This window comes from Rhinatrema bivittatum, chromosome 13 (genome assembly GCF_901001135.1).
Source record: "Rhinatrema bivittatum chromosome 13, aRhiBiv1.1, whole genome shotgun sequence".
Lineage (NCBI taxonomy): Eukaryota > Metazoa > Chordata > Amphibia > Gymnophiona > Rhinatrematidae > Rhinatrema > Rhinatrema bivittatum.
In genome coordinates this window covers 53,243,288-53,269,537 of record NC_042627.1, presented here as the reverse complement: position 1 = coordinate 53,269,537, position 26,250 = coordinate 53,243,288, and the positions used below count along the sequence as shown (strand labels likewise).

The 26,250-nt window shown below is 41.9% G+C and overlaps 1 protein-coding gene across 5 annotated transcripts in view; it reads right to left on the bottom strand.

The window, feature by feature from the left end:
• The window catches only part of MYO5C (myosin VC), a 180,676-nt gene that overhangs the window by 127,392 nt on the left and 27,034 nt on the right, over nt 1-26,250 (bottom strand). For 4 of the 5 annotated variants that reach the window (XM_029575910.1, XM_029575909.1, XM_029575914.1 and 1 more), the window contains 7 exons: nt 22,999-23,143; nt 21,957-22,113; nt 15,701-15,844; nt 14,313-14,394; nt 14,108-14,215; nt 12,035-12,141; nt 4,791-5,056 (listed from right to left, as the gene is read on the bottom strand). In XM_029575910.1, the coding sequence (XP_029431770.1) occupies nt 4,791-5,056; nt 12,035-12,141; nt 14,108-14,215; nt 14,313-14,394; nt 15,701-15,844; nt 21,957-22,113; nt 22,999-23,143 (1,009 nt within the window). Of the gene's footprint in view, nt 1-4,790; nt 5,057-12,034; nt 12,142-14,107; nt 14,216-14,312; nt 14,395-15,700; nt 15,845-21,956; nt 22,114-22,998; nt 23,144-25,332; nt 25,737-26,250 lie in introns of those variants that run through there. The other variant, XM_029575912.1, reaches the window with a different exon arrangement.

Below are 26,250 nucleotides of genomic sequence, written 5' to 3'. Positions count from 1 at the left end.
AACCATAAGGAAAGTCTATGCAGTGGTCGGAACGTAGGGCACGCCAAACATTCTAGCACCAAGTTAATATACCACAATGGAACAATAACCTCAAGGGAGGCCTAAGGGGCTTCATTCCCTTCAAACAACAACAGACCACATCAGAATGAGATGACAAGGAAACACCATTCACCAGGCCTCTGAAACAGGCAAGAGCCACAACCTGCACCTTCAAGGAATTAAGGGCCAAGCCTTTATTCAATCCATCCTGCAAAAAAATCCAGAATGAGAGGGATCTTAACTGAATGAGGAAGAACACCCCCGTTCCTCACACCAGGCCTCAAAAACTCTCCAAACCCGCACATAAACCAAGGAAGTGGAGAACTTGTGAGTGTGGAGTAAAGTGGCAGTCACCACAGAGGAATAACCACTCTTTAACAGGCGAGCCTTCTCAAGGGCCAAACCATAAGACAGAATTGAGTCGGATCCTCACGAAGAACCGGTCTCTGCTGAAGTAGATCCATGTGCAATGGAAGACGAAGGGGGGCCTCCACCAGGAGTCGTTGCGAGTCTGCATACAACAGACACCTGGGCCAGTCCAGCACTACCAGGAGTATTAGCTCCCTGTGGCCTTCGATCTTGCGAATTATCCTGCCCAGCAAAGGCCACGGAGGAAAGGCATAAAGCTATCTATCTTCCGGGCAGACTGCCCAAGAGTGTCTATTCCCAGGGACCACAGATTTTTCCTGCGACCTTAGAAGCGAAGGCCACGGAGGAAAGGCATAAAGCAATCTATCTTCCGGGCAGACCTGCACAAGAGTGTCTATTCCCAGGGACCACAGATTTTTCCTGCGACCTTAGAAGCGAGGAACCTTCGCATTTCGAGAAGTCGCCAGTGATCCACAATCAGCTGAAACGCCTTGACTGACAATAACCACTCTTTTGGGTCCAGACTCTCCCTGCTGAGAAAGTCTGTTCTTACATTGTCTTTTCCTGCAATGTGAGGGGCCAAGATCATCTGCAGATGTCATTCCACCCATTCCATCAGTTGGTCTATTTCCTGCGACACTTGCTAGCTCTTGGTTCCTCCCTGGCGATTGATATAAGCCACTGTCGTCACGTTGTCTGACATCACACAAAGCGATTGATTCCGCATCCTGCAGCTCAAATGCAAGCATAGGAAACCGTAAAGGTAATGTATCACAGAAGGTATATCTTGTTTCCTAATACCATACCATTAAATCACAAAAACCTAAGAAAACACAACTTACTCTATTTCACATAATAATACAAAAATACTTTTTATAAACATTTTTTTTAAATATTTTATCATTTTCCATTATACAATTAATAATCCTTCCATTATATAACATTATATTGTTTAGTTCTCAACCTTTCATATATATACACCACAAAAATTAGATTAATCCACTAACCCAAGCATTTATAATAAGGATATTCAAAATATAACATTCAGAAGACAGCCTAACAGGAAGGCAAACAAAAAATATAATCAGGAGTTTAAAAAGAAAACAAAAAGGAATGGGCTTTACATAGACTCACAGTGATATATTCAAATAGGCCTTCTACCTCTTAAGCATTGGGAGATGATGTTACTGGCCTACGTGCTTCAATAAACTGCTGCATTTGGTCAGTTTGAAAAAACACAAATATTTCTTCCCCTTTCTTTAGAATACATTTACAGGGGTATCGTAAGGAAAAGGAGAAACCTAAAGAGGTAACATTTTGTCGAAAAGATAAAAATTCATTTCTACGATACTGTGTAATCGGAGCCATATCAGGATACAACCTGACTTCTTGATCACAGAAACTCACAGGAAATTTCTTAAAATAATTTCGCATAACATTTGTGACATCTTGGGTTGAGATAAATGAAACAAGAACTTTCTTCTCAATTATATCTAAATTAGACGATTCGAGAAAACCCGTCAAATTTTATATTGCATTTACGTTTTCATTATTAACAACTGCCCTATTTATCAGAAATCTACAAGTATTTATCGAGGGAATATTTTGCTCAGAAAACCCTAGGGAAGTTGTCAAAAATCTTTTTAAAGTTATATATGGGATCTCTCCCATAATTTGGGGGAAATTTAAAATTCTTATGTTCAATTGTCTCAATCCGTTTTCTAACAGTTCCAAATGCCGTGATGACGAAAGTTGTTCTTTTATAATTGCTGAATTTACTGTACCATTAATTTGAACCTTTTTTTCCATCTCAGATATCTTATTTGTCAGGACAGTTTCCTGTTCTTGTACTCCCAATATCATTTCCTGCAAATTATAATTTAGGGAGTCTACTTTCCTCTCAAGCCGGGTTAAAGATTGCCCCTGGCCTGCAACAAGATCCCATATAGCTTCGAGGGTCAACGCCCCCAGCCATGCTGGCCCCGACGTCGACTCACCAGGAGCTTCTGGCTGTAGGATGTTCTCTCCGGCCACGGGAGCTTCCACCTCCTCCAACAAAAGCTCCCTCGATATCTCCGGCCTCTCTCCAACTACTTCTGGGTCGGCTCGCACTTGACCCGACTCCTCTCCTTCCGCTCCCTCAGGGTTCTCTCCCTCCAACTCCGGCGCTGCGGAAACATCATCAGTCTGCGACAAAGCAGGTCCCCTGGTGTGTTCGCGTTGCGCCGGGGTTGTGCGCAGGTCAGGGCTGAGGGAAGTCTCTACCATCGACGCAAGCTGCTCTCCTGCCGCAGCGCTCGCAATGGGTTCCTCGACTCCCTCCGAACTCACTGCCTGGGACAGGAAACGGACGATATCCAACTGGCTGGGACCAAGTAGGGGCTCTGGAGGGAAGTCCCTCACCTTTCCCTTCCTCTTCCGACGGCATTCTCAAATTCAGAAAATCTTTTCAGAGAGATTAGGGGTAGCTGGCGTTCCTCTGTCCCGCTATGCCACCATCTTGGTTTGCCCATAAACATATTATTACTCTAATACCACTTTACCGCACTTAAAATACAAACACATCCCATCTGTATAATATCAAACCCACATCATTCACACCATGTACACCAATTGTCTTAAAAATCCAACAAAACAGGATCCTATTTGTTTCGCCTCAATGAGGCTTCCTCAGGGAGTTTCTCTTAAAACAGCCACATTTCCATTAATTTACAAAAAACTGGTCTATCTAATGAATTCTACAACATAATTCTTCCCATATCAACCGCTTCAATGTAGATGTCGTTTAAATCCTCTTCAAACATGTTCGCACACAACTCGCTTTAATCCCTCATAGTTCTCCGTCTATTTCCAATAAGACCCCTGCTTCAACTGTTACGGTAAAAGGTACTACAAATTTCTCCAGTCTTCCTGTCACAAAGAACACTGTCAACACCACATCTATTTCCTTCTCACACCAGTATTTTGTGATGTTAATTCCCTCTCCAACCTACCAGCTTTAACACAAAAACAGCTATGCAACCACACTATTGTGACCTCCTCTGGTCCCCAGATCAATATACATGCTCAACTCCTTCTTCGGTCTCCCCTGCAACTCACCTCTCTTCCCCACTCTTCTGCAAATTTATATGCGCATGGAACTCATTCAGTGTTTCTCTTCCTACTCGTAACATCCGGTGCTGCCTCCCTCACGAACGCAGGCGCAAGTCCACCATCTGCTGGAGACGGAGAATACTGGCAGGCTGGGGTCACTGCAGGGTTATATATACTGTGATGTCAGCTTGCTCAGTCTCCATCTGCTGGCAGGGGAGCATAAACCCACTGGTCCTGAGTCCATCTGTCTACATGCTAGGAAAGATAAACTTTCAAAAATACTTTTTTTTTTTTTTTTAAATTTAAAAAAAAGTGTGCATGTCACAACTCCGCCCCCCCCCCCCCCGGAAGGTCTTTCCCCAGTGCACATGAAAATACACATAAAAACCGAGTTATGCACACGCTTTTACACTCTCTGAGTCTGAAACATCCTTTCATAAACTTAAAACTGAGTTTTATGCATGTAAATGCCATTTAACATTACGGAAAATGTCATAATGCCTCTGTATTGCTCCATGGTGAGACCGCACCTTGAATACTGTGTACAATTCTGGTCGCCGCATCTCAAAAAAGATATAATTGCGATGGAGAAGGTACAGAGAAGGGCGACCAAAATGATAAAGGGAATGGAACAGCTCCCCTATGAGGAAAGATTGAAGAGGTTAGGACTTTTCAGCTTGGAGAAGAGACGGCTGAGGGGGGATATGATAGAGGTGTTTAAAATCTTGAGAGGTCTAGAACGGGTAGATGTGAATCGGTTTTTTACTCTTTCGGATAATAGAAAGACTAGGGGGCACTCCATGAAGTTAGCATGGGGCACATTTAAAACTAATCGGAGAAAGTTCTTTCACTCAACGCACAATTAAACTCTGGAAATTGTTGCCAGAAGATGTGGTTAGTGCAGTTAGTATAGCTGTGTTTAAAAAAGGATTGGATAAGTTCTTGGAGGAGAACTCCATTACCTGCTATTAATTAAGTTGACTTAGATAATAACCACCGCTATTACTAGCGGAATAGACGGTTTTGGGTACTTGCCAGGTTCTTATGGCCTGGATTGGCCACTGTTGGAAACAGGATGCTTTGCTTGATGGACCCTTGGTCTGACCCAGTATGGCATGTTCTTATGTTCTTAGGGCTCAAGTCACTAAGGCTCTGGGCTCATGGGGGGAGGGGGAAGCTTAAGAAATTAGGCTGAATTGAAACAACAAAGCAGGAAGAGAAATTCTTTGCAATTTCAAAAGGAATGTACACTGCAGGAGCACATGAGAGGTGCCCTGTCGTCCCCTTACCCATAAATGTCCAGAACCCCAATGAAAGTGTGCTGCTTGCCAGAAAATTGCAGGGCTGTGTTTATTCTTTCTACTATGAAGTCAAATAAATGGGAATAGATCTTCTTTGCCAACGCATCCCTGGCATTAACCGCCTGAAGTTTGGTCATGGGTTTTACCACGGTGTCTGAGGTCGTCACAATCTTGCGGTTGCACAGCCACTTTGCCACCTTCCCAGCATCTAGATCCAGAAGTTCACAAAACATTTTCAGGTGTTTGTCACTCCCCTTGAAAGAAAACAAAAATGAAAAGGGATTTTTGGCACAGGATTAGGTGAGACGGTGATTACTACTACTATACAAAGCGCTTTGCATGTTGCTGACATTTTTTGTGACCAGATAGGAACTTGGTAAGCAAGTGAAACATGTCGCTAGGAAATCACTGGTGTAGAATGCATCCACACATACAGCTGGTGCACCCAGGCTCAATAGTACATGTTGCAGTGAAAGGGGTCTATACTATGTACACTGGAAATTCTGTTGTGTGCTTCATATATGAAAACAAATTTATCCAGCGATTAAAAAGAAAATCCAACTGGTACAGACCCATGAGAGATCTTAATGGGAACTTGTGTGCCAAAGTGGGGATTTTTTTTTTTTTATAAACTACTGAGTAGCTCATGAAATACAAATTCTAGATTTGCCTGTTTCAGCTGAGTGTACACTTCAGTACTATGCTGCTCTTTCACCATCCCCTGATATGGCTCAGACAGCAGCTCCCAACGGAGCACATGAAAAGTGTTTGTCTTGCCCTAGCTTTAAAAAAAAAAAAAAAAAGTTGTACTCAGTATGAAGCAGTAGAAAATATTAAGGCTTCAAGAATCATCTAAAAAATTGTTGAATTCTTTCTGGAAATTTGTTCCATGATATGCAACATTACATTCTCCTGAAATTACCACCACATTTTGTTTCTGTGAGAAAAAAACACCCCAATTTAGGGCCCTCATCACATACTGCCCCCTAAGACCTACTTCCAGAGTAAAGAAAACTTGCATCATACAATATTACTGGAGTACATAAAGTAAAACCAGGCACTAAGGGGGCTTTTCCTTCCTTGGTATTGGGAGTGGGTTGAAAAGGAGGTCAAGAAACTGGTGAAATGGACTGGGCTCAGAGATAAGGAGCATATGAGAGTCCTACTGGTCAGAGAAACCCAGTTTCTTCTCTGCAACCCTTAAGTGTCCCCTAAGTGAGAAGCTAGCTATACATCTGCAGCCCTCCTGGCCAAACTCAGGATCTCAAAGCCAAGCCCTAGGGTCAGGTAACTCCACTCCACACAAAAGTTTGGGGGCTACAACCTGCACTCAATTTATTTGCTCTTCTGGGGAATCAGCAGTAAAGAACAAACAATATAAAGCAGCAGGCTCCAAGTGCTGAGAATACGGCACCAAACAGTCGGTATAACGAAATATATTACTCATTAGCAGTAAGAGAAGCAAACATCTTCTAGTTCACAAAAACAAACAAAACATAGACCCCCCTCCTCCCCAGTCTATATCTCAGAATAAGCCAAACATTATTCACGCTTGAACAATGAGTGCATAGAGCTGAGGATTATCCCAAAAGGAAAAAAAAAAAAAAAAAAGGTGTTCTAGCTGAAGCCTGTGTCCATGCCTCCTCCTTCAGCTCCAAACAGAGAAACTCGGCAATAGCATCTAGCAGCTTGGGCTCGGCACGCCAGCATCCATCAACAAAAGCAAAAACTGTCCTGCTAAATCTTCGACCAGGGATTAGCACAAAGTGCCTTCTTATTAGGCATCATGGAAAGAGTTCCAAATATGCATTTATTAAATTTCTCTCACACTGAAATACCATTTCTGAACTGAAACAGAATTCCAATTTGATCATCAAACCTGCCGACATAGCTGGCACTATAGTGATCCAACTAGAGCAATACAAGGCAGATAGATTTCGGCAACCGAGTAATATAGCCCACTATGGATTATCATATGAGCCTACAGAAGACATTTGTAATCTTGTTGAGAATGCTAAATCCACTGGGTTTCTTACATTCAAAGAGGTTCAGTATTTGATGACTGAACATCCTTGTCTAACTATTTTTTATACACTACCTAAGGTACACAAGTCCTGCACGGGCCTCCTGGTCATCCAATTGTATCTCTGTGTGGCTCCATTTTAGAGTCAGTTTCCAAGTTTTTGGATGTTTTCCTTATACCTTTCGCATCCAATGCTCAGTTGTATGTGCAAGATTCAATGCACATACCCCGAAGCATGAACGAAATACAAGGCGTGACAAAGGAATTATTTGTTTCTTTTGACATTGAAGCATTAAATACTCATATAGCACATGCGGGATTAGAGGATCCAACTTATCCCTTCTGAACAGCTGGAGCACCCGCGGATCATCCCCCTCAACCGGAGCAGAATTATCCACGTCCTCGCCCGGTTCTGTAGCAGGGTCTTGGGGCGCGGGGTCAGGTGAAGGAGGTGGCATTGCCTCTGCACCAGGGGCTGGCCGAGGTATATGAGCCTGGAGCGCCTCCTGATTGTCAGCAGGCCTGGGCATCTTTGTAGGAGGAGGTGGTTGTGAAATCAAACCAGCCTCTGCCTCCATATAAGCCTTATGTAACAACAGCCCAAATTGTGATGAAAAAGGGTGCTGTCTCTTTAAGGCTCCCCCCCCTGCAGGCAAAATAGGGGGAGGAGAAGGGGTGGGGAGGAGGCAGAGGGGGTGTGAGTCACCCAAAATGGCCACCGTTCCTGCTGTTCGCGGGGGCGGGGCTGGCAGAGAAAAAAAACTATCCTGCCTACTTCTGGCAACCCCTCGTGGCCGTGGGAGAGATCTTTTACCTTCCAGAGGCCCTTTCCCCCTGGTAAGCAGCGCGATTACAAGCCATCGCAGGAGAGTTGTGCTGCCGACTCCCCACAAGCTGAGCACTGCACTCCCCACAGCATGGCAGTTACCAGTGCGAAAAAAAGTCTGCCCGAGTAGAAATTCTACCCCTTCTGGGGGCCCTGGGAAAGAAGCAGGCTGAATCGGTATGATTTTTTTTTTTTTTTTTTTTTAATCGAGCTTGAGCAACAGGGGAATGTAACCTCCCTGAATTCAGAGGAATGACAGTCTCTGTCCTGTAGGGGAGAGGGACTGGCCCACCGGTAAATCTCCCCTACTCACCAGGCTGCCACTGACTCTCCAGGTAAACAAGCTGAAAACCTCAAGGTCCAGCTGCGCCTACTTAAAAGTAAACTGCCTATGTTATGTAATGAGGAGGAATCTGTACTCCTTGACTTAATAATAAACAAAGAAAATCTTTCCCTTTTTTTTTTTTTTTTTTTTGGTACTTACTACCCAGTTGATCTAATCATTTGGCTACCAGGGTGTTAAAAAAAAAAAAAACCCTCTTGATTAAATAGGAATCAAAAGTTTGTAAGATCAGGACCGCAGGTTATGCTGTCTTCCACCTGCTGGAGTCCGAGAAATACTGAGGGATCGCAGATGACACACTGGGTTATCAGGGGGTGCCTTTTCAGTTTTTTCTCTGACTCCACCTGCTGGAAGGGAGGCATAACCCAACAGTCTGGACTGATCCGGGTACGTACAGAGAAATACTCATATTCTGCAGGAGTCACATTCAGGTTACTCTGGATAGACAACCTCAGCCTTGCTGTATTACATTCCATTTTATTGTATTTTTGGCAAGATTGGTACTTTGTAGGCAGACAGACCATGAAAATCACATTTTTGGGGAATATTTGGATCAAGAAAAGGTGCACAAAGATACATACTACATTATAACATAAGCCCACTGATCACAATTTGTACACATCAGACGGCTATGTTCTGTACAAGAATAGAAGGTTCATTTTCAAGATCTGTTCAAAACAAGTTTGGGCACAAGGTTACCCTGTTTTAAAAGCAGCTTATTGGAGAGCACTGTATTCCAGTGACCTCAATATAATCAACCTATCCATACTCCACAATTAGTTTGTGTATTTCCACATTCTAATAAACTGGCAGAAGTAACCAACATTATACACAAGCACTGGCATGTGTTCTCTACACTTGCTGTCTTTGCTTCTAAACCATTGATCTCATATTCTAGAGGTCATAATATTCATGATCGCTTTCAGAAAGCTAGTTTGGAACAAGTAAGGACTGTGCCATTGGAGAGAGAGTCTATTTGTGGATCGACATGGCACTATTCTATTATGGGTAGGAAAGTTAAAGATTGGAGCTTTACTGGCTGACATGCACGTTGTGTATGTCATCCAGTGTACTTGCCCTTTAATTTATGTGGGCCAGACTAAATGCAAGATCAAAACCCGGCAAACAGAACATAAAAGCTGTTTGAATACTACCAAGATTCAAGTTCCCATGGTTCAACATTGTTTATCTGCACTCCATGGTTTCTTTGGATTACAATGGTCAGTATTAAAATAAATATCCTGCGTGAACAGGTTTTAAATTACAGGGGACAGTTTTGTAATTTTAATTTGAATACTCTTGTCCAGATGGCATGAATTCAGCTCTGAAATGGTTCTGTTTACTGTAGTAGAACAACTATACACCATGTTTTTTATGGTATATTTTTATGATGCTAGCGAAAACAGACTACAGCTGCAAAGTTTTGTCATTAACAATTCGTTCTTTTTACATTAAAATCAGAATGTGACTTGGCCTATTAAAAAAAAAAAAAAAAAAAAAAAAAAAAAAAGAGTTGTCATCAGCATGAGACTTGCTCCATACTTCCTAGCATGCAATGTGAAGGTGTTCTGCAGGGATATATGGAAGCCAAGGACTTTCAAAACATGGCACCATGTCAATGGTTTTATTTCTAGGCGACCCTCCTGTGACTTTGTGAACTGTGGGATGCCAAGGAGGAGTTGTGGATAAGTATCTTTAACATGATAAGTATCTTTAACATGATAATTAGTAACTCTACCTCAACAGGGTAATTTCTTCAATGTTGCAAAAGCCGTACCTTATTTCACACCATTAATTGGCATTCTTGTTCTCTATGTTAAATTCCTAGCCCCTTTTTCTCTGTTCCAAGTTGGGTAATTCCCTTGTTTTATTGTAACTGCAATCGTTTTATCAGCACCTGTTAATGTTTATTATCATCATTTAAATATTATTATTTTGTGTTCCTGCACCTCTTGTTAATTGTAAACCGGCATGATGAGATTCTCATCGCGAATGCCGGTATAGAAAAACTTAAAATAAATAAGTTGTTTTTGCATAAATAAAAAAATAGAATCATTTGCATTATAGATTAGGAATATACACGTGCATGCATTAATTAGGAGATGAGCGAATAAATTGGACTTGTGTGCGTCAAGCAGATTTTAAAAGCCACCCGGATATGCGCGCATCTCCTGCAGCGCGCACATCTCCGAAGTCTTCAAAAAAGGGGTGGGGCGTGGTTGTGACTGGGTAGGGCATGAACGTTTTAGGGCGTGAACCAGAAACGTAGCGTGAATATTTTCAATCCCCGGAGCACGCCAAGGTCCCCTGCCGCTTAACTTTACGTCTGCTATGGATGACGTACAAGTTAAAATAAATAAATAAATGAAAGGATCGAGCCATTTCAGAAAGGTTTAAAGGGCCTGGGATAACTGGGGGAAGTGTAGGCTATCAAACAAAGGTGGGCTGGATGACCTCTCTGTTAACCGAGCGAACTGGTGGACAAACTGGTAACCTGGGAATGGTGAAAGGCGCTCCCGTTTAAAAACAAAAAAACCCAATAGCCCCGATTTATGTAGTAGAAGTGGGATTTGCGTGCACATGGCCAGACTATTTTATGGCGTATGTGTGCCCGCGCGCCAGTTTGAAAGTTATCGTCATAGCATTCTAGACTAAAAGCTCTTCTTATTTCTTTGGACACTAATATGAAGCCACTTCTTTACACAAGGGGTATTGTGTTATTGTGCAAATGCCTGGTTGAAGAGATTTATCAGAACGGTTTTTGTTGATCTATCGTTTTTAACCCTTCCATACTTGACTCCAGGATCCATGACAAAACAAAGCAAGCCACTTCTGAACTAGATAAACCTGGAATGCCTGGAGAGAACCACAGAAGACCCAATATCACACGTATGCTTCTACTTACCGTAGCTCAGAGTTGGGACTGGAAGCTGGAACAACTCAAAAAACCCTCTTAACATCCCTTAAAGAGAGAGTCTGAGGTGTAACAGATTACATCTGGCAGGTATATAATACAATTATAACCCTGTATTACAAAACATCTACCCATAGGAAATAATGATAGAGGTTAAGCAGTAGAAGTTAAGTACACTCCATAAATAAACAGAACCACAGAGATCTAGGTCTAATATTAATAAGGGTCACACTAAACCAATTCAATTTGAATACATGGGTCAGCCTTTTCCAAACAACCTTTCTGAAGTGGCTTGATTTTCAAAATGACTTGTGTGCATAAAACCTTATTGTGTGTGTGTAAATGGCATTCTGAAAATCAATTGGGACCCAGAGTGCGTAAAGTATGTGCAAAGGTCAGTTTCATGTGATCCTTTATGCACTCTTGAGGAGAGGCATTCCAGGGGGTAAAGTTGTGACTTGAGTGCATAAGTTACCATGTAAAAGTTATGCCTTACTTGGAGCAGGTGCATGTTTGTGCATGGCAATGCATGTGTATACTTGGCCAATTTCCCAAAGCAAACGTATGCCTTGAAAATACTTGGTAATGTACAATGCACACGCAGACTTTACTACTGCGTGGGCTGTTTGAAAAAACGTTATCCTCACCATGTGCTGGCTGGCAAGTCTGAACTACAGACTTAATATACACAGCCTATGGGCTTTACAGCACACACAAAATAATGTTAACATGCAAATACAAATCTGTGCTAAGTAGTCTTACACAGCACTAGTTTGTATATTACAATAGTAATGTATACGAATAAATTATATATCCACAGGCTGATGGTACAGCAGCTGCAACAATGCCTTTTTCAGCACTGGCAGCTAGCTCATAACTTATGTTTTACAGCTAGTGAGACCCAATATACTAAAGCTTTTCCTTCATACACACAAAATGGGAAAAACCCTTTCATGCACATGGTCCTTGGAAAGGCTACAAAGGAATGGCAGCACTTCTTGGTGGTTGTTTCGGACTGTGCATTCTGCTTTTTACCTGCTCGGAATTCCAAGAATATCAACAACTCTAGGTACAATGCAACTTGTATACTGAGAAGAGCAATAAAGAGAAATAAATGTTTCCTTACACTAACGGAAGACTTCTCATCGCTGACGCTTTTGATGTGCACATTGCCTAAATGCAGGATGGCGGCCAATACTTTAAAAACATCCATCTGGAAATCCTTTTTTAAACCTGAAATTATAAACCCATTTTAACAGAAAAGCAGCAGGATAATTCAAATGACTAATAAAAACTGCAAGCCTGTATTCATTAAGGTGGAACTACGCGGGCTCCAACTCCTGGCTTTCTTTATTGGTGTTGAGGGTATGGCGCATCCCACGTCCCCTGCTACCTATGAATATGGTCACCCACTCACTTTTTCAGGCAGGTATATGAACCAATGCTATAGTTCCACTTTATCACATTATGAAATGCCTTTAGAACTCTGGCCAAAACTTAAAAAAAGTTAAATGATTGCTTAAACCAAGGGGGCTAATATCGACCAGTATAGGACTACAGTCCCTGACCCATTTATACATGAACTTGAATGCACGTGTCAGTAAGGTAAAATCAATTATTTGATACCTTGGCACTAGATGCCAGTTACATTCCATTAAATATAGATCTGATTGCTTTCTTTTTTTCCTCCCCTCCCCCCCCCCCCGACTAAAAAAAATCTTTTCTTGATGCTGGGAGGGTACTGACATCTCCTCTCGCTCCCTTAGGGAACTAGTAATCTTGATAACTTTATGACAAGAGTCACTTGCTTGCTATTGCCTTTCTTTTGGTATTTTCTTTGATTGCATTCTCCTCCCTTTCTCTCTGCCTCTTATTATGGTTTACTTGGTATTTGGGGAATTTTTTGTCTGTGATTCTATTTCTATGGTATCCCCTTTTTGTGCTTTGTTAATTGAAAAGTTATAAAAATAAGTTTAAAAGAATGCACATAAAAGCAACCACTTATTTCTAGTCACTTACAGATATTTCAAACAGAACGTACGTTCACCAATAATCATACTTCAGGAAAGGTACTTTTCAAAGTAATTTCCACTAGTAAAACAATGTGGAAATGACCTTTTACAAAATTGCCACCCCCCCAACATGAGGATAAAAATACATGAGTAGTGCCTGTATGTGCATACGTTTACCTAAGGTCCTGGTGGGCAGGGTTTGGAATTACGTGCACACATTTGCATTTTACAAGCATGCCTGTATATTTCCCCTAAAGTCCATGCACACACATTGGCAGGTATAAGCATGTGCAGGTAGTTTTGTTGGGATACATTTTCAAAAAGGGAAACGTGTGCTTACTTTCCCTTTGAAAAACTGGTATAACGTCTGTGGGTTAAAACTAGCCGCAGAATTTACAGCAATAAGGGCAGTTACAAAGTTACCTCCACAAGTGATCTGAACTGGGGAAAAAAGTGCAATTCATACTATGAACCTCCCAAAATGTATTTTGTCATTTCATATTACTTACATATGAAGTCTCTCTCTCTCTCTCGCATTTTTCACAATTTTTTTTTTTCAACATGACAATATGCTGATGTGGTTCAACAGCTATGAGCACCGTAAAATGTCCTGCAACCATTCAGTACCACTTTATAACATTAATCTAGAATGTGGTACCATGCACAAGGCGCTAATTATACATGAATCAAAAGGCAATCATAACTGATAAATGAGATGCAAGATGGCATTCATCATCGTATCTTTGGAGTTATCATGGCCTCCCAGAACTTCTTTGACTTGCCCTTGAAGGCCAGAATCACTCCCATTCAGCTCAAAAAGCAGAACCATTCAGAACAATATTGCAGCATGAAAGAATATGTGAGACTCTCACATGCTATTTACAATTTAATAAGAAGTTCCAAAATATGAGTGCACTTGTGTCTGCATGCCTACATGGATCTAAAAACAAAACAAAAAAAATATATATACATCTGTCAGACTCCCTTGGCATGCCCTAAAAATGTAATGTCCATAGGACACCAAATATAAAAGTTATTAGTTGGGACAGAAACACACAGACAAGGTGACTGCATAAGCCTTCTTCCCTTTGGGAGGTGGGCTAAAATTTTAAACACTTCACACACAAGAAGGACATCTACAACAGGTATCTTCTCTGGACCAGGAGAACAGGCTTTATTTCACTCACCAAGTAACATGAATGTCTTCTGAGTATCAATCATGTCTGCTCTGTCATCAACACCTTCAATAACCGTACTGCCACCCATTGCCGTATAAATAAATTTATCTGCGCTTGCTACAGGTTAAAAAACAAAAAACACATACATCAAAAGCCTGTCTGTCTATTTAAAAAGTAAAGCTAAGACTATGCCACTGAACTTATGAAAACATACCCAGGTGAAGGTGCTTGAACTCTGGTTGCTTAGCAGATGCACAAAGCTGATAGAAGATGTGGTAATTCCTCTCATTCTCAGACTACAAAAACGGAAAACATAAAATGCAGCTATAAAGATAAAAAGCTAAACATGCACGAATAAACAAAGGGAGGATAACTTTCAAACAGCGGCATATGCGCAAGCATTTTATAACTCACGCATAGGATATAGGCAGGGACTTTGGTCTCCTGCGACCATGAAACCCCGGTAAGGGCTGCCAAATTGGCCAATCCTGGCCACAAAGCCACATTATACCAGGGACCCCATAACAAAATACAAAACGCATTGGTGTGCATGGAATGTGCAAATTCCCTCTCTCCCACCCACCCAGGAAGAGTAACGTTATTTATTTAAACAGTTTTCTATACTGTTGCACGGACAAAATCCATCTCTACGGTTAACATTAGTAGCAGTGGCGTCCCAAACCACCCTCCCACTGCAATTCAGCTCCTATGAACAGGAGGAGGGGGGTAGCCCTGCAGCTCCTCCTCCCTTCTCCCCTGCCAGTGTCTGAATGACCGCTCTGAACCACATTGGGGGGGGGGGGGGGAAAGAGTGAAAGGACAGAACAGGGATTGTGTGTGTGGGGGGGGGGGGGGAGTGAGTCAGTGGACTGGGAAAAGTGAGGGAACTAGGTGAGTGAGGAATTTCTGGGAGGAACCAGGGTGAGAGGTTCAAGAGGGAGGGAATGGATGAGCGAGAGGTTGATGGGGGAGAAACCAGGGTGAGAGAATCTCACTTCCCCTTGGGATCCTGCCAGGTACTTGTGACTTGGATTGGCCACTGTTGGAAACAGGATACTGGGCTTGATGGACCTTTGGTCTGACTCAGTATGACAAGTCTTAAGTTCTTCATTTACTTTGCGCGTAAAACATACACAGGTACATTTTAAAAATAGGTAGGAAAGGTATACGTGCCATTTGGCTAAATATTGGGTCCTTCATGTATTCTTTTCAGAATTTAACAGGTAAATGGTTCTCTCTTATGCAAAGCTAAATAATTAAAAAATGAGCACCTGCAATTCTTCCCTCCTTTGAAATTTCAGGTATATTTATGCATTATTTATTGATTGATTTAGCTTTGTGAATTGCCCCATCTGCCTAAAAAAACACAAACCAAAAAAACCTCGCGTGTTGAACATATTAAAAAGCAAAATAATAATTTAAAATAGTAACATATATACAAAATAAAACAAAACAATCACAGGCTAACACGAAATGTATGCATGTTTTCCTTGTTCCTTACCGAGGAATTAAATGCACAATAGCATCAATAAGGGAACCCTGTGAAAAAGAATACCTAACAGCATAAAATCCAGCAAAATAAAATGAAGAAGGTTCACTTACCTGAAAAACAACCCTGGATTTTTCAAGCAAGTATGTTCTCATATTTGCTCCAATAATCTGATATCTCTTATCAAAACTGATTTCGGTATACTTCCCAAACCGACTGCTGTTGTCATTCCGTGTGGTCTTTGCATTTCCTATAGCCTGAAAAAGAGGTTTAACATCTTTGGGGAAAAATTTTCAATAGGGCTCCTAACTGTGGAGTTTTATCCATACATTTAAGACCACACAGAATAAGTCCATTTTAAAACACAAGGAAACCATCTAAATTGAATTTGAACAATTCGGCCAATATAGGGACTATGTATTAAACTTTTAACATGTGTATTAAGTCTCTTCCGTGCATGCTAAAATGGTCCTTGAGCATACTAAAATTAGATATAAATGAAAGAGCACCATATGCAAATGAGGGTTTAATGTATGCAAAATAAAATACATGGCATGCTCACCCATCGTGCTATTTAATGAGTGCTCACTCATGGCACTCTATTTAATAACTATCAGGGATGTGCTTTAGGCTAAAACAAAATTTCCTGTTTCATTTAGAAAATGAAACAAAAGATAAATTAACAAAATTGTGTTTGTTTTCATTTCATTTTCACTGAAGCAGCCATCCACCTCAGATCTCACCCCTTCTCCTCCTGGGCCTTCCTCCACCTTCCCAGACCCATATTACTCCATCCATGGGGTCCATAAGTCCCCCCAGGTGCTCCTACGTTGCCGAGTCAGTATTTAAAACTGGCAGTAGCAGGAAACAAAGGCTGGTGCCATTTTACTGTATGGATCATACCTCGTACACTAAATGGTGCTGCCCTCAGAGCCTACTGGCAGCATTCTGAACAGGAGTGACTGGGGATAAATCACTCCTCCTCCTCCATCTGGACTTATTGATACCTCAGATGGGTAAGATGGGTCTGGGGAAGGCATGGGAGGGCTTCAATTTTTGAATTGGGGGGGGGGGGGTCAGCACAAGGCTTTTTTGCAGGGGACCTGTGTTGCATTTAATTTTTTCTTTTATCTTGTTTCAAATATACTGAAAAAAACAAAATGAAAAAAAATGAAAAAAAAAAAATGTACGTGCACACCACTAACACCTGCCTCAAACCAGGTGATAAAGTTGCTAATATACACATTATTCGAAAAGGCCCAGCTGATTGCAAACATAAGGCCTGAAAAATAAAGGTCATGGACTGAAAATGATACTGTAAAAACTATACTCAGACCCTTGAGGATAACTACAGTTGACCACATTCTTTGCTAAAGCAAATCAGTCGAACACCCACTTCAACAATTCTTACCCACATACACCCAGTCCCATTAAAAAAATGTATTGTAAAAAAAAACAAAAAAAACCACACAACCAGTTATATAGCAGGCTCTTCAAGCATAGCTCCACACAGCTCGCAATGTACAAGGTATAGAGGGGTAGATTTTAAAACCCTGGTGCGCGTAAATCCGGGAGGATTTACGTGCGCAGGGCACTCGCGCGCCTATTTTGCATAGGCCGCTGGCGCGCGCAAAGCCCCAGGACGCGCGTAAGTCCCAGGGCTTCGTAAAAGGGGCAGGAGGCGGCATGTCCGGAGCAGGGGGCGGTCCCGAGTCTCCTGGCACTGCGGCCTGTGCCGGGGGATGCCAGGGCGACGCGCGCAAGTTACGCCTGCTTCAAGCAGGCGTAACTTGCCCAACAAAGGTAAGGGGGGGGAATTTAGGTAGGGCTGGGGGGTGGGGTCGATAGGGGAAGGGAGGGGGACGCGGAAGGAAAGTTCCCTCCGAGGCTGCTCCGATTTCGGAGCGGCCTCGGAGGGAACGGAGGCAGGCTGCGCGGCTCAACGCGCGCAGGCTGCCGATTTTGCGCAGGCTTGCGCGCGCCGACCCCGGATTTTATAAGATACGCGCGTATCTTATAAAATCTGGTGTACTTTTGTTCGCGACGGTGGCGCGAACAAAAGTACGCGCATATGTTTTTAAAATCTACCTCAGAGGTTTCATTTTGGCATGATTGTCAGAATCAATACTGCCCTCACTGTGGGTGGTTAGTTCAAGGAGTCCTGCAGGCATTCTGAGGCTTAAACCTGAACTACAGTTTTGTTTTTTAAAGGGAGCCCAGCCCCATCCCCTGATTAATCACAAAACCAAGGAGGATCCTTCCATGAGGACTCCACTCCAAAATTACCCCTTCCTCAATATAAAAGGAATGTTTTCACAGGCCACCAGCCAAACAGGGGAGACACGGAGGCAGTGAGAAAAACAGAGAGAGAAGGTGACAGAGGAGACACCTGATATATTTTTAAATGTGCTTAAATGTTTGTCTTTATTTTCACAAGGCAAATGTCTTTCCAAGCAATAAGCTGCCAGAGGACAAAAGGTTTTCACTGTCATGGATGCTATTAGTATGGCCTAAGACCACTGGAGGCATTCTGAGACTTGAAGCTGAACTGTAGTCTGAATCTCCAAAACTTCTATGGGCTGACTAATTGCTTTGGTTTGTATGCAGAGCTGACTTCTGTGAGCTTTCAGGCACCAGCAGACTGTGTGGGACAGCCACTGGCGTGCCTTCACTGCAGGGTGATTGTATAGAGGGTGAATGGCTAGATGCCAGTGTCTTTTTGAGTTACCCGCTGAATGCTCTCTCCTCTCCCCGCCATGTCCTTTCGCCCCTCTCCTTTTAGACCCCTTACTGACACAGACAACAGTCATGTCTGTTTCCTGCTCTCCTTTCACCTCCTCTCCTGGGATGCAGCAGCTCTTCCACTTCTTCCCTCTCTCTACTGAGGAGCACCCCAATCTTTTAAGGCACAAGAGGAAGAGTCAAGAGGAAAACCGAACAGAGTATGCTCACTTTAAAAGGATTACACTATTTAGCCATCTCTTGCTAAGTAACATGCACACACCATTAATCCAATGCATTTTTGGGGTTCCTGTGCGTGATAGTATAGTGTAACCATTCTGTGAGGGATATTTTTATTGCACACATGCTAAAAAATTGCATCACTTGTTAAGCAGCTTTTTGGCATGCACAGTAAGACAATAACTTTGATACCAGTGCCTGGGTGCACAAGTACGCACACATGATGACTCGAGCCAAAGGATGCAGCCATTTTATAAACATACGCGCATATATGCGCACATGGTATAAAATATGCCGAACATGGGCACACAATTTTATATGGATGCACACATGCACGCAAATGCCATTTCTACCACATAAGTGGGGGAATTTTATAAGATATGCGCACCAACGCCATTACTAGTTTTCCCAGTTCGTTCAGTTAAGGAATAAGACTTCCAAAGCCCCCTAGGATATTAGCCTCACTTTCCCCATTAGCCTCCAACCCTTAAAGCTCCATTGAATAGCCTAGTATGTTTTGTTTTATTACTTCCATGCCATCCATAGCAGCAGTAAAGTTATGCGGCAAGGGACTGCGCATTTGTGCATATAAATATTTACGTGCACATTTCATGTTAAATTCCTGGAACACCCATGTGCCACCCTTTCTCCACCCAGACCACTTGTGCACATACACCAGTGGCTTTTAAAATCCGCTCGGTGTGCATTAGCCAGACATGCTCATGTATCTCATGGTTTAGGTATGTGCCAGGCTTTTAAAAATTCACCTGTTTGTTTGCAAGATTCAAACAATCAAAAAATAAGCCCAACCTCAGAAATCTGAGGAAATATCAATCAATCACATATATACCAAAACAACCCCAGTAGTATACTCTTTTTAACAGGTAACTTGTAGGACCTTCATGACCTCAGGATACTACTGGGGTTGTTTTGGTATATATGTGATTGTTTGTTTGCAAGGACATGCCAAACTTGTGGTTCAATATGTGCAGATACTTTAAGGAGATACACAATAGGACATGTACAGCTAAGCGCATTAGCAGCATGTCGTCTTCTCAATGCATGCCTTGGAAAATCTAATACATGACCAAGGATGTCTCTTTATGTGGACAAGTTTGTGTGCATTACAAATATACATGCATATTTTTAGGCAGCTGAAAGTACGTTCAGTCAAACTGTATATATAACTTTTTTAATGGGATAATTTTCAAGAGCACTTATGCGCATAAAATGCAGTTTTACATGAGTAAATTTTTTTTTTTTTAATTACCCCGAGGGTTGTACGTGTAAAACTACGTGCAGAAGCAATTTTGGATACAGCAATGAGGAATTCCCTGGGGCGGGGAAATCATTTCTCTGCATACTTTTGAGTGTCAAGAGCATGTGATTAATGTTCATGTGCTCACTAGCAGGTGTAAATGCGCTCCGGTACACACAGTCCTGCTCATTTTCCAAGCGGATGCATGTGCATTGAAACTTCAGGCTGAAGTCCATGGGTACTCGGTGTACCATTAATTGTGCACTAATGTGGAGAACGCAGGATCATTCAGTAGTGTTTTGAACATTTAAGCAGGAAGAATTCAGGCTGTTTCTGGTTTTGTTATTCTTGCGAATTGTTACTTTATTAATTTTGTAAACATTATGGACGTTTTAAATATTGTTATCTTGTTTGAGTGCCTTGTGCTAGTTAAGAAAGCGGGCTACAAATTTTTAATAAAAGTAAAGATACTTTGGGCTCCTTAGTCGTAAATGCTGAAGTGAAAAATGGATCAGTTTTAAATTTAGATATTAAGAGGTAATTTTTAAAAGGATTTGCACATTTTAAAACTGGGTTTTACACTCATAATTGCACATACACATGTCCATGGCATTTTGAAAATTGCTACGATATATGCTACTTTTATGGGCATAAATCCTTTTGAAAGTTACCCCCACCCATCTAAAATTAAGTAAAAAATATCTCTAGCAGTGCTCTTTCAAAATTTTCTCTAATTTTCACATCATTTATACCTCCAATTCACCATTTCCAGGCACCAGAGGGAGTCTTCCATCGACACCATTGTCTCTTCTGTTACAATTTACTATCTTAGAGGTTGATTTTAAAAGGAGCGCGCGCATGCACACATGGACGCAATCATTTTATAACATGCGCACGTTGGCATGCGCACGTTATAAAATATGATATCTGCATGCACGCTAGACTTTAACATCCGTGTGCTGTAGAACATACTGATGGAAAAAATACCAGAGGCCTCAAAATGAATTAAGGCTCTGAAGAAAGAAGAAGCAACATATGAACTATGGCCTAGTTTTGCAAAGCAACACACACATTAGCAGAATCCAGGTGAAACGTCAACAAGTGAGTCACAGGATGAGCATAAGATAAGAAGATGACAGATCTGAGAAAGGGTATCTGTGAAGATAACAGATCTGAAAAAGGGTATCTGTGAAGAAAGTTTGTGCATATGAAGTAAGATAAGATCAAACGGGAACAAAGAGTAGCTGCACTTAGCAGCAAGGTTAACTGAAATCTTGTGGTTTGGAACAAATAGTAGTTATCAATTAGCTTACAGAAAATGTATATAAAAAGAGCTTGCAAAAAGAAAAAAACAAGCAAATGTTCCAGACCATAGATGTGCTATGTACATGTTGTAAGTATACCTTTTGCTTCCTAAGTATACCATTGCTTATACTCAGTATAATAAATATATTATTGTGTGATTTAAGACTTGGTCAGAGTTGTTTTTACAAACAGTGCGCATGTGCAGGCAGCCTGCGACTTGCATACGCAGAGGGGAAATTTTCTACAGTACACGTGGCGACGCAATCGGGCCTTTTCCCAGTTCCCTCCGTGTCCGCCCCAATTAAGGAGCGAAGTGGGAGGGAACTTTCCTTTACCCCTACTTACCCTTCCTCCCTTTTCCCCTCTCGTCCCCGACCCCTAAAGTAATCCTAACTAACCCCTTTTTGTTATTTCAATACTTACTGCTCCTCTGGAGCAGAAGTATCTTCCGAGCGCTGGCCAGCTTCCGGTGCGAGATTCCCCGGGCCAGCGTCTAATGGCGCTCCCACAGCCCACTCCTTTCAGACAGGCTGGCACTTTAGCACATCGGGGGATACGCATTCTAAAATGTGCACGGTGCACACAAGGCCCAGCCACACACATAACCCCCAAAATTTACGTGTGCGACCCTTTTAAAATGTGGACATTAATGAATAAAATATTTGGGAAAAAATAAAAGCCACTTTCTTATTCAAATTATCCCAAAACACAGAAAAATATTACACACGAGCAGCAAGTGGGACAGGGGAAGGCTTGTAAGCAGATTGATCAAACATTAAGGTCCCTGATGTTTTTGTGCTATGCATTCGGACAGCAGAACCCATAAGATGTTTTACAGTATTTACCTCTGTTATTGGATTTGATGCCAGTACTTTATCTTCCACATGGGCCTTGCTGCTTGATTTACTGACTGTAGCAAAGTACCGCATGGCGTACCTGGCGGACACGGTCTTCCCTGCTCCTGACTCGCCACTGACTATAATTGACTGATTCCTATTATTCCTGCAAGAGTGACAGTGTTCAGATGTTATGTCGATAACTGTAAATATCTTAATTTACTATAATTAATACTATTGCATTAAAAAACAAAACTTAAAAAAAAAAAAGAGATTATACTAATTGTTGTTGGACAAATTGCAACTCACTATTTAACATCAAGACGAGTGTAATCATTCATAGAAAATAAAACTGGTCCTCAAATGGATCAGTGTTTTCACCTGGGGAAATGCTGCCATTATTTAATTCACACTCATCTCTGGAGGCTCCCCTGTGCCGTTCTACCTATATTTATGATCTCCAAGACACATTTCCTCTCGAGTACAAAAGAAGATTCCAGCATCCGCCATTTTTTTCTTACCCAGACAGCACACACTACTTTCACTTAGATAAATTGTGTTCTGCTCTCACGTGCTATACTGTGAATCTTAAGCAATGACAAAGAATGGTTAAAATGCCTTAGTAAATAAGTCCCCCAAAGTGACTAAACCTGGAGGACAATTTACAAACAATTTCACTTGGGCAACAATTTAGTTATTTCATTCTTAGACGCTTGTCTAATAGCAGCTGGGTGAACCTGGCAAGCAAACCACAGGGATTCCATTTTGAAATTCCCGTGCCTTGCGCAGGGGCAAAGACCATGGGTACAGAAGCAGCTGTGATGCTGACTGGCCCCCACCCCTCCCCCAGGAAACAAAATATTTTATCAATTGCCCTGTGATGCAAATACTGGTATTCCACATGCAACTTGACCGCATTCTTCTTTTCTTTCTGCATCAACATTTATTTTAGTCCATTTTGATTTAAAGGGAAGATAATATCAAAATTATTTCTGTTTTATATCATGAGCAAAATTGATTGGCCAGGCAGAAAGAGCCAACATTCAAATACCTTGCCATTTGTTTGTAGGCTTCTTCTGCCACCGCAAATATATGTGGGTCCATGTCTCCCATATTCTGGCCACTGTATGCATGGATAATTGCATCTCCGTATATTGGTAACTCTTTGTAGGGATTAATGGCAACCAAGATAATTCCTGCACCAGACATAGCAAAATGGAAAGGAAATTCTGATTTATTTTCAGTTTAAGATTTATTACACAAACAAGCAGATTCCGAGAATACATAAAATGAGTTATGCAAAGACTAAAACATAACATGCCAAGATTTGCAATTCTTATTTAACAGTGCAGCAAAAAGCATGATCTAATTTAGAGTAAGCTCAGTGAGATGATTCCATCATGAATTCATTTACAATGCCAATAAAATAAATAAATAAATAGCTTCTAGGCCCGAGGGTATAAGTAACCCACACACAGGCAGGAATTTAATTTTCAAAAGGAACCCCCAATCTTCCCTGGGGAGTTTACCTTTGAAAAGTCAGGGACCAGCTGGCATCGTGGGCAACTATGTACCTGTGAGATTTACAGCAGGTGCAAGGATTTCAAACATAAATCCAGACGTGTTGTCTGCTGGCCCCGCTCTTTACCTCCCACCCCCCCCCCCCCCCCCATCCACAGCTGTGACAGTGTGAATGGGGGCGGGAAGAGATTGAAACTTTCTGCCAAAAATTTTGCTTGAGTAACTACTCGGGTAATTCAATAGAAAATGGACTTCACAAGAACAAAGAGCACCTTGGGGGCCAGACTGAAATGCACTGGACTTATATTCTTAATGGGGAATATTTTGAGTGGAACAATTTCCACAACCGTATCAATTTAAGCTGCTAACTTCCATAGCTAAAATTAGCTAAAGCAATGGTTTGTAATCAGACTTCTTGGCACCTGCATTCATGTATCTAACAGCAATAAGATTAACACAAAAAAAAAAAAAATACTCAGGCACTGCAGTGCATATATGCCCGGTGGAGGGCCCTATAAAGTTTAAACTAGTAAAAAGTGTGACATTCTAGCTCATCACAGTTCCATTTGTATGCAGCATTACCAATGGAAGTAAACAAAATTGATATTCATAGCTTTCCATACGTAACCAATTCTGGAATATAAAACAGCACGTTTGATCACAAAAACAAAATCGTTTCTAAGAGGCATAGTAGGCAAGATCAACACATAGTCCATAAAAACAAACCATCAGCAACAAGGACTGACCAAAACGTCATTCTGCCCAAATACAGTTCCCTCATGTCCTGTGTCCAGATATCACATCTCATTAGAATCAACCCAATGACTCTTGAGGCACGAGTTGAGTTTGCTCCCAAGCATTTCTCATAGGGATTTTTTTTTTTTTTTTTACTTACTTTGCACCCTTCTGGTGACCTCTCCAAATCGCTTATAAATTTTGAAAGGTACAAAAGTGAGTATCTTCCCAAAGGCCTCAACAACTCTATGGCTGTGTTTTTGTGACTGTTGCAGGCTGTAAGTCTTCAATAAATAATCAAACAAACTCAATCTGGCCATTTATAAATTGAAAGTGTGTGTGTGAGTGTGGGGGGGCATACAGATGCACTCGATCTGCTAAGTCTCTGTTCTTTATGGGCATCTCATTGCACTTATTAGCCTTGGTCCTTTATGGAACTCAGACTGATATAAATCAGGAACCTCCACTGCACAATAACTTTTCAAAACAAAAATAACCAACCAGCAACTTTAAAACAAGGCAGGAACTACATAACAGTTGGACCAAATCTGTTTCAAAACATGCAGCTGCGGAGAACAAAATCTCTCTCCCAAGTTTGGATTTTGGTGGGGGGAGGGGGACAGCACGCACGCAATGTGCAGAATGAAAAATTGCAGGAGCCCCTTTTCAAGCCTTAAGAATGAGGCAGGCTTTCATATTTTATTCAGAGATTAAGAACTGGTAATTCAGCCAGAGCCCCAAATTCTGCAACAGAACCTGCCTGAACTTTACAAATCACAAGACAAGCAAGCAAACAAAGTGAGACCCTAATAAGGTGAAACATAATGCAACAGCCGTGCCAGTGCTACTGAAAATTAGAACAGAAAAAAAACAATTCAGCAAAGAGCTACAGATAATAAAGTGCCTTGTAAAAGTCTTCAAACCCTTGAACAGTTTTCACATTCTGCCGTCTAAAAAATATAAATCAAAATGCAGAGCTTGTTTCACTGTTCTACACAAGAGCAAATTACAGAAATAGTCCAAAAAAAACCCCAACAAACAGACTTCACACCCTTAGTCATAGCAAATCCAAATTAGCTCTGGTTCAAACTGCCTTAACCCTTGGCAAAGTAAGTTAAACAGAACCCACCACTGTCCATGGAGAAGATTCAAATACTGCTGGATGAAGAATGAAGTTCTTTCTGTTGTAGGGTGTGAATCTGAAGCAAAGGTCAAAAGTTGCCAAACAAGGGGCTGCTGAAAGGACTCCAGGATAACGTTATTCAAAAAAGGTACAGATTGGAGGAAGGCTAGAAAGAAAATGTCACTGTGTTTGAACAACCCTTCGGGCACCGTCAGCTCCATCATTGTAAAACGGTACCACCAAGACACTGCTGCGGTCAGGCCGTCCCTCCAAAGTTAGTAGCTGTGGGTTAAGGAAACTGCCGCAGGAGGTCACGGTCAGGGCCAGCACGTCCATTAGGTGAACTTCGGCGGTCACCTACGGCTCAAGGCAAACAGAAATAAAGACGGCAAACAGAAATAAAGACTGTGTGCTTCTCAGGGCCGCGAGCAGCTGCTCGCGGCCCTGAGAAGCACACAGTGTCGTGCCCCTCCCTCCCTGTTTCGGTGCCAACTGTTTCTATTTCTCTTTGCTGCGAGCGGGATAGGCCTCGCTTGCGACACCACGTGGCTGCTCTTCAGCGCGGCGCGCCCTGAGAAGCACACAGTCAGCGCCGAAACAGGTGGGGAGGGGGGGGCATGCGGCAGCTCAACGGTTGCCTAGGGCGCCCAATACCCTTGCAACTGCCCTGGTCACTGTGAGACCTAAGATTACCCACACAAAAAAAAAATTACAGAAGTCTGGCTGAGACTGAGGAAAAATGCTGACTGTTCAGCAATTTCAAGATTACGCAGCAAACATGTCCTATACAGGAGGGAGGTAAGAAGGAAGCCACTGCTGAAGAAGAGCCACACAGCCTTTGCAAGAAACAGAGGACACTGCACACATATGGCGCAAGGTTTTGTGATCTGATGAGACAAAAGTGGAGATTTTTGGTCTCCATGC